Here is a 14501-nt window from a genome sequence, read left to right on the forward strand (position 1 = left end):
CTAGGCTGGTTTGGGCAAAAAGTGAGACCCTATTTCTAAAATAGCCACAGCAGAAAGGGCTAAAGGCACGACTCAAGCAGTAGATTCCCTACATAGCAAGTACAAGAGGCCTGAGTTAAAACCCCAGTACTGGTGTTTCCCAGTTTTGTGAGCTGCTCTTACATATCAAGCCGTGATTTACAGGCAGTTGGTTAGAAGCACAAGTCTAACCCCAGCATGTGACAGGCTCTAAAGTAAGGGCTGATATGTAATGGAGAACCATTTGGTGGGGGTAAACGAGCTCATGCATCAGAAATGTTCAGGTGGGGCCCAGGGAGTTAGCTCAGCATTACAGCATATACCTAGCATGCCTGAGGCCCTGGACTGGGTCCCTGGCACCCCCTCCCAGAATAAAAAGGCCCTGAGCATTTTAACTCTAAAACACAATGCTAGCTAAGATGACTAATTCCTCCTCTAAATGGTCCATACTTAACTTTTGGTTCTGCAGTGGGCTGTGACCCTTTCCCTCCCTGCCGGTGAAGTCCCAGCTCCAATGCAGCCTTGTTTACATGTCTGCCTATAGTTTTGCTCTTTGGCAGGACTGGGGTTTGAACTCAGGGATGCTTGCTAGGTAGGCACTTCTATCATCTGAGCCATGCCTCCAGCCCTACCTATATTCTCAGCTGGTTTATTTTGTTAGATTAGGTTGCTGGGTCCTTGGAGGAAGAACTGATCTAGCTTTCACAGGGGTCTCTGAGTGCTGCATACAGATATGAATTTAGTCACTATTTTGAATAAATTCTCCCCAAACCACAACATATTAAATAATTTGTCGTATACAGCTTAACTTTAACATTTTTATTTTGTGTAAAAAAGGGCAAATTTAGTGAATTATTTTCATCTTGTACACAAAAGTTATAATTTTAATGCTTTTCACATCCATGCTGAAAATCTGCAATTTGGTAAAAATGAAAGGAACATAAATTTCTCCAAAGGAATTTTTCACGCCATTATATACACTTCATGAGAAAGTTTCAAATGCTTTCTCCATGATCACAAGTTACCAGAAAATAAAAGATTAAATTTGTACAGATATTGATCTATATATCAAATACATACAGAAATGATGTAAAAACCTTATGCAGTTTACTTTGACTCTGTCCTCAAAAGATTTGCCCAGGGACAGATGCTTTTCTTTTGTATAAATGACTGTGGCTTTATTTAAAATATGAAAATCAAAGGAAGAAACCCAGTTTAATCACAGTATTTTTAAAATCCCTTCCCAATATTAAAGGATCATTACCAAATATATAGCACCATAATACAAATATTGATGGGAGAGGGTATTCACATCGCACAAAATTAATAATAATAAAAACAAACAAACACTGAAAACCCGTGTTAGTATCCGTAGAATAAGAAGTTGATAACAGCTTTAGCTTTCCTCATACACAGCAAGGAAAAGGTCAAAGAGTTTAACTACCAAAGTTCCCAAGTAATCCTAACAGGAAAAATAAAAAAATTCAAGGTCAGCAGTACATATGAACCGTAAAAGAGAATGGGGCTACTGAGTTGTACAACTGGAGTTATGGCTAAGACGTAAATCTCCTCTGCATTAACTTATTTTCTGTTCATGAGCAGCAGGAGTTAGAGTCTGAACAATGAAGAGGGCTTCAGGGTGTGTTGTTGGTCACTGGATCAAGATAAACACTTCATGAGTAGATGACGGATTCTGAAACACTCAAAGAGCCTGGTTTTGCCGTAGAATTGGAAGCTTCAAAAACCTGGCTACAAATGAGCATTTTACAGAACTAATTACCAGAACTGGCTGGCTCCCAATCACACCCTCCTGGTTTACGAAGTTCCCCAGGCAGCTCCTACATCCAAGGTACTGGTACAGCACATCATATAGCAGGCTACTTACGCCCGTACCATGGAACCAGAGTCCTGGGTTTAATCTGTTGAGCCTGAGAATAAAGACTGCTGTAGCCTTTGCTTTGGACCTCTTCTAAGCTTTAAAGTCAAGGGAATATTCTTCAAAGTTAAAGATTTGGGAAGTGTGATGATGTCACATTTACAGTAGGTCCCTCTCAGCAATGTTAAGATAAATACCCAGTAATTTTATAGCTGAATTCACATATATTTGACACACGAGAATCAACTTGCATTGATGTGATCTGTATTTATGTCCCCAGAGTCAGTGTTAAGAAATGATGACATGCGATTCCATACATTCTTACACTATAAAGTAATGTTTTACTTCCAGTAGCTACAAAACCTTATGTTATTAACCCCTCTTGCATAGAATGAGGTAAACCTGTGCGTATTACCAATGCTATTATTCCCAAAAGTAGAGCATTATTTTAGAAAATTAAATTGCTGGTTTTTAATGTTCTATGCATTTTAAAATTCAAACAACAAAAAAAAATCTTACCTAAAATGGTCTCCTGGGGCTTTCCATGAACATTTTTAAAGCGTTCCATAGGCTGGAGGACTGTAGAGGTTAATCATTTTGATTAATTTCTAATTAGCCCTGCCTATTTTGCAGAGGAGATGGTGAGTATTACCACTCTGAAGAGGCCAGGCAAAGACCCAGAAGCACTTCGAGAACAGATGCAATGAATTCCTGAGAGTTTAGTTTATGAACCTCACTGGTAAACGCTGGAGCTCTCATTCAGTCACAACTCGGTAGAAGGTTAAAAAATGCAGAGAGCAAATCTTTCACCAATTTACCCTTTTATCTTATTTTTAAAGGAAGCCTTGTGAATTTAAAAGTAGGGAATGTTCAAAATGGTCCAAATCAGTTGTTAAAATAAATTGACTATAATTAAAGACAATTCAAACTATATATATGGAATTTTAAGAGAATTACATTCTCTTTCAAATCAGTTTTCTAACAAATCCAGGATAGCTAAAAGAGGAGCTGGAATGATTCTGAAATCTCAACTTATTTGGGCTTTGATCATCAACTTTTAATCTGATTCTTTTAGTAATACAGAACATCTGTTTTGGGGTGTGGTTCTACCAAGCTGCTACCTCACAGATGGAGGGCAGTGGTAGAGTGATCAGAATCCTTTTGTGGGGTATTTTTTAGCAATGAAAATAAACTTAGGACAGTATTGCATGTTCCCAACCCCTCAACATGTAGACTGAGATCCTGTGTATCTTGTCAACCATTCCAGTTTAACACTTTAGTGTCAGGATAATTTTACTCATTTTTACTTAAAAGAGCACATATTAAAAAAAAGTATCCAGAGTTCTTCCAGTTTCATATAGAACTCCAAATAAATTTTTGCAGAATGAGAAACTTTTCTGTACAAATGCTTAAAATGGACTGTAATACAATGCCATTGAGTAGAATTAATGACCCCTTCTGTGATCTGTATGGTGATGAGCCCTCTGTGAGGGGTTCAGTTGCATATTTCTGCAGCAAAGGAAGCTGGAGATGTGACTGGCCTAACTTCTGAAATCCAAAAATCTCCCAATAGGTACCAAGAAGGTTCATTTGTAATGACAGTTCATTTGCATTTACAACTATATCCTTCTTAAATCATTTCCCTCAATCCTGCTACCTAAACTTTAATCTTACCAAAAAAGTTAGAATTTCAGTTCTTGTTAACAATGCACATAAATCCAAACTTGGAAAATATTACAAAATTCTTTCAAAAGCTTCAAATACAACACAAAAATTGTCCATCTTTATAAATTGAAAAATTCCCCCCCACTAAAATAGTTTCCCCTCCCACCTGAAAAATCTGGAACTGAAATTTTCTGTGTTTAGCAAAATGTCCCAGTAGAATAGCCTGCTGTACAGCTTGGATTGATTAGAAATCAGTCCTGTGTAATTTCCCCTCCCATCCTCAGTTTCTGAACCACATCATGGCTCCTGTTTGATGTAGAAGTTGGCAGAACCATTGCTTTCCTGATCAGATGCTCCTTGGAGGAAGGTGTAATCCTCTCCATCTAGCAACTCCTCCTTCAGCTGCAGCGTAGTCACTGAACGAGAGAGAAATGCATGGGATGTTATCACACCTTCCGGACTATCCAGACTGCCTTTAGTTTTCATGCTCTATCAACTTTATAGCTAATAAAACTTTCTGACTTCTTCAGCAATTCTGACAACGAAACCCTGCAGGGCTGGGGGTGCAGCTCAATGGTAGAGTGTTTGCCTAGCGATCATGAAGGCCCCAGCTCCACAAAACGAAAAACTTCTAGAAGTATGAGTATTTAGTTAACTTATCATCTCTTCTTCAGTACTGGGGATCCAACCTAGGGCCTTGGGTAGCTAGATAAGAACTCTACATACATCTAGTCCTAATTCAAATTTTCAAAGTATATTGGCAATTAAAGAATGTTCTGAAAAGAATAAATACTACATATTGGACACTACACAGTGGGTATCTTCAATAAAATGTTCAAGGCAATAGCACTCACTGGATTAAAATAATTTTTCTTCTAAGTATTCACTTTTATGTCGATGTCCATAGAAATGAGGTATTTATGCATGTTTCTGAAGTATAATACACAATAACCACACAATAAATGTGACTTTAATATAAACTTATTATCACTACGGAGCACCTTTATTTCTTTGTGGTGCTGGGGGTAACACCCAGGGCCTTGCACATGTTAGGCAAGGGTCCTACCATTGGGCTACACCCCCAGTCTAGGAGTTACCCAAGATTCCCTCATGGGGCATGGTGGCATGTAATTCCAGCACTCAGGAGGCTGAGGCAGAAGAATCTCAAACTTGAGTCCAGACTGGGATACATAACAAGATTCTATGCCCAAAACAAAACAAAACAAAGTAAAATGAAAACCAAATCAAATCAAATAACAAAAAGACCCCCTGAAAAAAGGTCATGAATCTTATATTAAACATAAAAATATTATTAAATAATATAAAAATGTTATACAAGTTATGCTTACGTACATTTCTAAGAATAAATCTGGTATCAAACTCTTGTATTAAAACTAGAATCATGGAAGACCTGGGGAATTATTTTAGTGAAAAATTCACTAGTCTGTTGTGGTGGTGCACACCCACAATCCCAGCTTCTCAGGAGGCAGGGGCAGGAAAACCAGGAATTACAAAACTGCTGTTTCCAGTGCTAACAATAGTACCCAATGCCTGTCTGAGTTGCGTTTTTAACCTGAAGGCTTTTTCTTGGGGAGGGGAACTGTGTGGTTTGAACTCACGTCCCTTGGTTGCTTCTCATGTTAATTGCCCGGGGTTGACCTCAGACCTCAATCCTCCTATCCCCGATTCAAGTGCAGACCACCACACTCAGTATATTTGAGATGAGGTCTAGTTAACTTTTTGCCTGGGGCGGTCCTGAGCTTTGATGCTCTTGATATCCACTTCCAGAACAGATGGGATTATAAACAAGTGACCATACTCAGTCACGAGACTTGCTTTTATTTTTTATTTTGGCAGTACTGAGTTTGAATTCAGGGCCTTCGGCATGCTAGGCAAGTGCTCTACTACTTGAGTCATACCTCCAGCAAGACTTTTTTCCCCCAGTGGTATTGGGTTTTCAACTCAGGGCTTCCTGGGGTGGTTGCAGAGAGGCTCCAAGGCTTGCTTTTTAATGAAAACAACCCAACAGTCTAAGCATTGCTCAGTTTATGAAGAGGTCGTGTCCCGATAGGTCTTTATTATCTGTGGTTACCTGTTGTTCAGTCTCCAGTATTTTAATAGGGGCCGTATTTCTGGATGGTCACTGAAGTCATGCTGGTCAGCATTCTTAGTGATCATACAGGCAAGGATCAAAAGAAAAAGGAATTTTGTATTTGCTGGATCCAAAATTGATCTTAGGCCAAGTTTAACTCTGAGGTTTTACCTCTTTTCCTGATACTGTTTCTCAACACAATTACCTAGTGCCATCAGGATGCCCTATTCCTTGTGCCAAAGCCTATTCTACCTTTTGCAGAACTTTTCCCTTCAAAGTTACTTCCTTCCATCTCTTTTGATGAACAGGATCTCAGCTAGGTGTTTGACTAGTTTTAACTACACCAACTTCTAAGATGCATTCAAGTTTCTTTCTTTTCTTCTCTTTCCCCATTTACAATACAGACCAGGCACAGGGTTGAGGTATCTATGGAATAGATTTTCTTTGCTTCCTTTTTCTATAGTCAGTATAAGAACAAAGCCAGTGGTGTGCACCAGGGGGTCAACGTTCAAGTTTCTTGAAGTTACTGCCTGACCAAAAATGAGTTGGTGAAATTTCAGATTAATATACCCACAGGAATCTCGTCTAGTCCCATAGTGAGCAATACTAGCCTTCCTCAATTTTTTCTTGTAGTTTTTTTCTTTTGTCTTTTTTCTAGTACTGGGGATTGAACCCTACCACTTGAGCCACATCCCAGTCCCCCCCACCCTTTTATTTTTTTTGGTACTAGGGTTAGAACCCAGGGCCTCATGCAGGCTAGACAAACATTTAACCACTGAGCTACACCCCCAGCCACTCTTTTAGGTTTTTTGAGATCAGTCATTCTTGATCTTCCTGAGTGCTGGGACTACAGTCTTCAGCATATACAATCTTGTTAAACTGGAGTCCATAAACTGTATTTCCCCCCTTTTCCCTGGTCTCTATGGCTCTTTAACCAATTTTTTAGGGAGCCCAAGCTCCCTAGCTACATGCTAGGCCATTGCCCTACCATTTTGAAGCATGCCTCTAGCTCAGTTTTTTAATTCTATCTTTTTTTATGGTGCTGGGGATGAGACTCAGTGTTTCAAATGCTAGGCAAACACTCTACCACTGTGTTACATCCCTGTTTTCTTTCCTTTTTTTTTTTGAGACAGGGTCTCCCTATAGTCTAACATGGCCTGGAACTTGCTATGTAGTCCAGGATGGCCTCAAACTTGTGATCCTCTTGCCTTAGCCTCTCAAGTGCTTGGATTACAGATGTGTGACACCATGCCTGGCTGCAGTATCAGTTTTCTGCAGTCAACCACATTTTGAAAATATTAAATGGAAAATTCCAGAAATAAATATCACATAAGTGTTAAAATTGTGCTTTGTTCTGAGTGATGAAACTTTGTGCCATTTGGGATATGAAACATCCTTTGTCTGGTGTACCTGTGCTGTATGTGCTACCTAACTATTAGTAACTTAGTAGCCATCTTGGTTATCAGATGATTGTCACAGTACTACAATGTTATGTTCAAGTAACCATTTTTTACTTAATGGCCCCAAAGCACAAGAATATAATGCTTGCAATTTTATTACAGTATATTATTATGAATTTTCTATCTTTTTTTAAAATTTTTTTTATTTTGGATTTTGACACAAAATTATTGTGGTTTGTAGCCATGGCTGGAATTCTGCTTCAGTCTCCCAGTGTAAGAAAGGTAAACTGAGATTCTTAAAGCACACTGTGAAGCTATATGCACTTACAGCTAACAACAAATTTCTGAATCAAGCTTCTAGTGAAGTTAAAATATGCAAAGTGTTGTGATTACAGGCGTGTGTTACTATGCCCAGATAATTTTTCTATTTTATTAGTTAACAGTTGTTAATCTCTTAATGTGCCTAATTTATAAATTAAACTTTATTTTTTTGAGGTAAAGAGCTTGAACTCAAGGGCCTTCACCTTGAGCCATTCCACCAGCCCTATTTTTGTGAAGTGTTTTTCGAGATAAGGTCTCACAGAAATATTTGCCTGGGCTGGCTTTGAACCACAATCCTTCTGATCTCCGCCTCCTGAGTAGTGAAGATTACAGGTGTGAGGCACCAGTGCCTGGCTAAACTTTATCTTAGGTATGGGTGTATAGGAAAAAAACATAGTACATATAAGTTTGGAGTTCAATACTACTTATGGTTTCAGGCAACTATTGTGGGGCCTTGGAACATACCCCCCTTTGGATAAGGAAGGGCCTACTGCATGTCAGACATAAAATTGGAATAATGTCAATTTATGAGGAGAGTTAGGACTCAAGAATATTTAGGAGAAGGAGGTAAGAATTTCATTTCTTTGTTGTTGTTGTTGGTATGGAGTTTGAATTTAGGGCTTCATGCTTGCAAAGCAGGCATTCTACCTCTTGAGCCACACCTCCAGTCCATTTTGCTCTGGTTACTTTAGAGATGGGGTCTAGAGAAATATTTGCTTTGGCTGGCCTTGGACCTCAATCCTCCTGATCTCAGCTTTCCAAGTAGTTAGGACTACAGGTGTGATCCACTGGCACCTGGCTAGCACTTAAGTCTTTTATGAAGCAGTAACACTGTCACTATGTGTCACTATGTGGAAATATTAAAATGCTGTAACTTTTTTTTTTTTTTGTGGGACTGGGGTTTGAACTCAGGACTTTGTGCTTGCAAAGCAGGTTCTCTACCACTTGAGTCATACCTCCAAGTCCATCTTGCTCTGGTTATTTTGAAGATGGGGTCTTGTGAACTATTTGCTTTGCCTGGACTTGAACCCCAATCCTCCCAATCTCAGCCTCCTAAGTAGCTAGGATTATAGGTGTGAGCCACCAGTGCCTGACTAAATGGCTACAACTTTTAAAGTTAAGTAATATAGCCACAGAAAACTGCTTTAGATCCTGGTTTTATTGTAACCAATTAATTGTGGTGAAGACTGAACTCAGGGCCTTGTGTATGCTAGGCAAGCACTCTATTTCTGAGCTACATTTACAGCCTCAATGTTCTGATTTTAGTTACAGAAAATTATTTTAAAAAATAATGCCCTCCAGGCCAGGTATGGAAATAAATATCTGTAATCCCAGCATAGGGAGGCTGAGCAGAAAAATCCCAAATTGGAGGCCAGCCTGGGCTACAGGCTATATATTCAGACCCTGTTTCAAGAAAAAAAAAAAAAAAAACAAACCAAACCAAACCAATCCAATACCCCCAAAAGGTCTCTGACATCTTATTTGTTAATTTAGAGAATAAGCATTGAGAGATGACAACTTGTTTCATCTTACTTTGGTACATGTTTTGGTATTGGTGGTGAAAAACTTAACAGCCCAAAGACAGAAAATTGAACACATTTGTGTATAATAACAAAACCACCACCAATAAGACTGATGATAGGTAAAGCAAACAAGACCGTGCAGTTCGTCCTTTCTTTAAAAAGTTGCTTGATAAAAATGCTGTTACAGAGAATAATATCAACTATATAATAGTCATCTTTCAAATCTAACCAACATGCATAAGCATTAAGGATATTTTAACAGTATCATGAAGATAAACACATGGAAAACAAAACTCAAGTTTCATTAAAGGTGCAGTACCCATAATAAAAGGTTGATTAAACAATGCCTTGTAATTTGATGATAAAATGACCAAATGAATGGGAATCATCGTGCTTTAAGATCAAACATGTTTCATTCAAACAGATGGTTTTTTTATTGTAAGCTGAGATTCTAAAGCACATCCTGAAGATAGATGCATTTACAACTAACAACACATTTCTGAGTTAGGCTTCTAGTCATGGCAAAATATGGAAGTGACATGCTTAAAAAACATCACTCAAGGTAAGGGTGAAACATTCACTCCAATGTGGAATGTCTTAATGCAAAGTTTGTTTTCATGGAACCCAAAATAAAGCCTGTTTGGGTATGTTCACATGAACCAGTTCTCCTTTCCAGGACTTATTCTCAATGAATGATGGATGGAGTACAGCAGACTATGTGGCTGAATATCACTTTCTATACATATACTTTTCCTTAGCCCCACTTTAAAAGGAAGTCACTTTGTTGACACTAATCACTAACATTTCAGGTGATAAACTAATGGAAATGTCATTTTCTCAGCTACAAAGTCCAAAAATCATAAACTCAAGTTAGTCAAATGTAGTTTTCACATACATAAGTAGCAATGCAGCCCCTAAGAATAAAATCATACCACATGACACAGGTGTAACGCCAGTTCAGAAGACCTGACAGACACTAGACAAAGGAGGATGTCATACAGAAAGGAGTCCATGGAGTTCCATCTAGCATGTCCATTCTAATTTCTTGGGTTTTGCCAATCCCAGAAGCCATGTTCTGTTTAACATGAATCAGTAAGAACTTCTTGCAAGACATGACACATGCTTCCATAATTAGTCTGTTTAAAGAAAATACACTGAAAATCCAATAAATGTTCAAACATATTCAGAACTCATGATATTTAACTAGGTAGGACTATAGAAAGTATAAAAAGAAAAAAGTTGAACATGAAAAGAAACTGGAATGTTCTTTAAAGATTTTTCCATTAACGAGCAGATAACTTTGGATTTGTAATACTAATCTGTTTTTCATATAAGAGTATCGCGATTTCCTCAGATGTAAGGATATCAGAATGATCTTCAGAAAATCAGACTGGTAAAGAGCAAGAGGACCTAACATACTGTGAAAGATGTAAAACTAAGAACACATGTGCCTAAAATGGCACATACAAAAACAAAAAGGCTGACAACGCCAGGTGCAAAAATATTAGTAAGCACAAGAGAAGAAAACAGCAAGGCATTAAGTACCATCTAGATTTTCAACATACAAAAAGACATTTAAAAGAATACTGATCGGATAAAAAATTTAGTTTAAAAGCAATAGCTAAGCTATAGTAGAACATATGACAAGTAGATATAACTTTGGCTTTGAAGCAATAGGATCTGGACTCTTATCTAAAGTTCACCATATAAAAGTGAACCTTTTTACACCCTATGATGATACCACCTCTGTTCTTAATTACAAAGGACAAAGCCTTCTGGAAAAGGTCTTCCTTATCATCTATTACCTCAAATGCCATTTACCTAATTAATCACTATACAGACAAGAGACACAAAATTATGGATAATTTCAAATTCAAGACCAAGATTATACACGTATATTTCCAAATCTACGTTATTCAGTTAAGATCATGGCAAATGTTACTACCAAACCCCAAATTACTCTAGAACTCAAAGCACGCATTTCCAGGAATGAGACACTATGGTGGGGTGTTATGAAGAAAGACTCATTTTGAATCTGAGGAATCAGGTAGACCCTTCATGACTTCTCTCTGTCCAAGGTCCAGTCATACAGAATTCTGCAATGTTCAATCATTTCAACAGAACCAGGAAATATAGTTGCCTCACAACTCTATAAGCTAAAATGACATAATTTGAATTACCCTAATTTGAAGCTCATGAGAGTTTTGTAACAAAAATTCCTTTCCTGATGATTTTTCTTTGTGAAGTGACTATCAAGGACTAGTGAGAATGAATGTTTTTAGTTAAAAAAAGAAAACTTTCAGCACCTGTCATCACACCAGACCATGCTTTATCTCCCACCACCCTGCCCAGCACTTCACCCTCTGTAGTACCTGTGGTGCTGCCGTGACTAGTTACCTGTTTTGAGGCTGGGCCTGAACTCTTGGCTAGTGCTGGGAGGTGGGAAGGCCTCAGGGGTTGTCTGTCCTGGCAGGGTTCCATATGGAGGAGGAGTCAACTCTTCGTCACCAGAGAAGCTCCTCCGCACCCCGCCTGTCATGGGCAGGCTCGACAAAATGACAGGCTTCTTCCCAACTGGCATCTTCCTCTCTAAACATCAAGTCAGACTGAAGTAAGCTTTGACTTTTGTGTGTGGTAAGAAAAGTGCATTGCTTAATTAGGAAGGCTGAGCTGCATTGGACACTCTAGCAAAGAGATCTGACTATGAGAGAGAGTGTGAGAGTGTATAAGTGGGTGAGGGATATTCTATTTTCTCAGATAGTCCTGGTCATGACTCAAATGCATTTAAAACAAAAACAAAACAAAGCAGAACGAACTGCAGAGAGCATTTAGTGTAGAAAGCAGTTGGCTAATTTCAAGAAAAATCTCAGCTTAGAGCACGGTGTAAAACCAATGAGATTGATTTTTTTATTGGGTGTAGTGCTGGGGACCAGCAGGACTTCACTCGTGATAGTCAGTGCTCTTTCATGAGCTACACATCTATCCTGAGACAAAATTCTAAAGTACTACTTTTAGGGTAGCATTTCATTCCCTGCGTAAGTCTAAGCACTGGCCTTTAAGGAGAAATCAAACTTTTTTTTTTTTTCCTGAGGGCAGTGTTTCTCTTTATTTTAGGAATGGGAGTGACTGAATTTATAAAAAAATGCCACGTAGCAATTCAGGGTGGAAAACTAAAATAGTTCTAAATGTATTATCTGGTTGGCAGGATTTTCTTGATATATATTCTTTCAGAAAGCACTTATAATTCTTTTTTTGCAGTACTGGGGTTTGAACTCAAGGCTAGACAGGCACTCTACTGCTTGGGCCACTCCACCAGCCTAGCACTCGCAATTCTTATTCTGAAAAGCACTTCTAAAATTCAAAGCTTAGTGCTTATTAGTGCTTAATCTAATTTCTTTCAAAACAAATTTATTACCCACTTTGTCTACTGGTTTGTAAACAAACATAAGCCTTCCAGGATTCACACAAAGTTTTCACCAACCCAAAATGTACTCTGAACTTTGCAAATACTCAACCACTAAGCACAGTGCACTAATCAGGCTGCAAGATGAAGGATACTTTGCATATTTTTTATGACTTCTACTTATGTCCATTTTCCTACAAAGTATACAATGACCCAAGTAAAAGCAATCAGTTACGCTTCAGAAAAATCAGAACTAAAAGATCAAAGTCAGTAGTATTCCTATGTAAAATGATCTGGAAGCTAAGTTATTAGAGTATACATTCAGCTCTCAACTGCCAAACCAAAATCACATGCAGCAACCACTTAAGACTTTTTTTTTTTTTAAAACCATAATACACACTTAAGAGGTGAAGACAGCAAGGAGAATTCTCTAACTCCTACTACTCACAGTAACCTCTGAAAATGGTGAAATTTAAAGCAGAAATCAGTGGTGTGTTTCCTGCTCCAGAATTACTACACCTTGAGAAAAAGAAGTGTTTGAGATTGGATAGGCTATACAATCCTCCGTGAAGAACATCACTCCTGTTTTTTAAAGTGCTAGTTAACAACTATCCTTTTACAACACAAACTCAGCTCATACTCATCAAGCTTGAACTAGGATGCCAATCAACTGTCTACCTCTACAAAAAACAAGTACTACCAAAGAACATCTGATGAAGGACTTTAAGTACAGAAAGATCAAAGAGCTGAAAGGTGAAACAACAGAGTCAGACACAACAGTCTATCAAGCAACTTAAAGACAAATACAAGGGCCTATAGCCCATCTGCTACTCACAGGAGTCAACATGCAATGGACAACCTAGGTTTCTAAACCCCAAGTTTTTTTTGGTAACTAAAGTTTTGTGAGAAAAATTTCTAAATTGTTTATTGAGTTTAAAAGAAAAAAACCAAAAACCAACAGATAAAGTACAATCCCTTATCCTCGATTCCAATATTCAAAAAGTTTTTTTTTGTGAGATTCTGGCAACAAAACCATACTTGATGATACATTAACAATCTATTGATTCCTTTAATATAAATATTTATATTATGCTTCAGAAAATGCTCCAGAGTCTGCAAGGAGTGTTATGTAGTATATGCCACACACACCGTTTTCTAAAATCCAAAAAATTCTGAATTCCGAAACACATGTGGTTCCTGCAATGGTTTGTCTTCTTTTTTTTTTCTTTTTTGGCAGTACTTGGGTTTGAACTTAGGGCCTCACTCACCCTTGCTAGGCAGACACTCTACCATTTGAGTCACTCCACCAGTCCCCTAATGGTTTCTAATTGTGGGTTTATATTTCCTTTTCTTTGTATGTCCAAAGAACAATTTAAAATCATCAGAGATGATGTTACATTATTAAAAACTATCAATTAAGGAATATGTTCCATCTTTAGCTAAACTCATTTTTCCAGCTAATCCAGAAATTTGGTAATGATAACTATCATTACAAATTGGGCGAATGATATTATTACATTTTTTAATTATTTTTTTCCATGTCACTAGTCCATTAATTCAAAAATAACTTAAACCACATAAGCCAAAAACAAAGCCTACAATAGTCACAGAGGGAGGCATGTGAATTGTATATACAATGCTCATAAATTAGTAAAAAGGAGCTTTCATAAACCACTGAGTAATAATAAATATTCTTAATTTCATGTCTTGGAAAGAAAATTCTGAAATCTCAAAGTCTTGTCCAACACAAAATAATGAAATAGGTTAAATCAGACTGTTCAGAAAACGTAGTGATCACCCTGCTATGGTTACTTCTATGGACATGACATTCTCATGTGAATTCTTCCCAGGTATATTAAGGTAAGTAGAAAGGCACTCTGACCTGGCTAGTCTGCCAATAATCTTTAAAGTTCTTTTAGATGACTATCAGATCTACCAAGAAGGTAGTGAGAAAACTACCTTCTGTAGGAGGCTTATGCCTGTTGAAGACTGCTTCGCGCTCGCTGTTCACTGGGTTTTTACTAGTGTGAGGCTGGCTAGGGGTTCATGTTTTTCAAAGTACCTCTACGATGGCTAGTAGAATTTAGTTTTAAAATTACTCAGGAAGGTAAGGATAGCGTACACTTGATTTCTCATGCCACTGTAGTCTCTTGGTTAATGAGGTAGGATCAGCCCTTATTTTAACATATGGCAGGTCAGGTCT

The 14501-nt window shown here is 37.9% G+C and overlaps 1 protein-coding gene and 1 pseudogene across 13 annotated transcripts in view; both read right to left on the minus strand.

Annotated features, from left to right (window-relative positions):
- Window positions 1-822: 822 nt before the first annotated feature.
- Window positions 823-14501, minus strand: part of Mbtd1 (mbt domain containing 1) — a 64792-nt gene continuing 51113 nt past the window's right edge. For 12 of the 13 annotated variants that reach the window (XM_074046070.1, XM_074046074.1, XM_074046071.1 and 9 more), the window contains one exon: window positions 823-3975. In XM_074046070.1, the coding sequence (XP_073902171.1) occupies window positions 3857-3975 (119 nt within the window). In that variant the 3' untranslated portion in view covers window positions 823-3856. The remainder of the gene's footprint in view (window positions 3976-14501) is intronic. The other variant, XR_012438635.1, reaches the window with a different exon arrangement.
- On the minus strand, window positions 6031-6154 carry LOC141414507 (small nucleolar RNA SNORA51; annotated as a pseudogene).

This window comes from Castor canadensis, chromosome 11, assembly GCF_047511655.1.
Source record: "Castor canadensis chromosome 11, mCasCan1.hap1v2, whole genome shotgun sequence".
Lineage (NCBI taxonomy): Eukaryota > Metazoa > Chordata > Mammalia > Rodentia > Castoridae > Castor > Castor canadensis.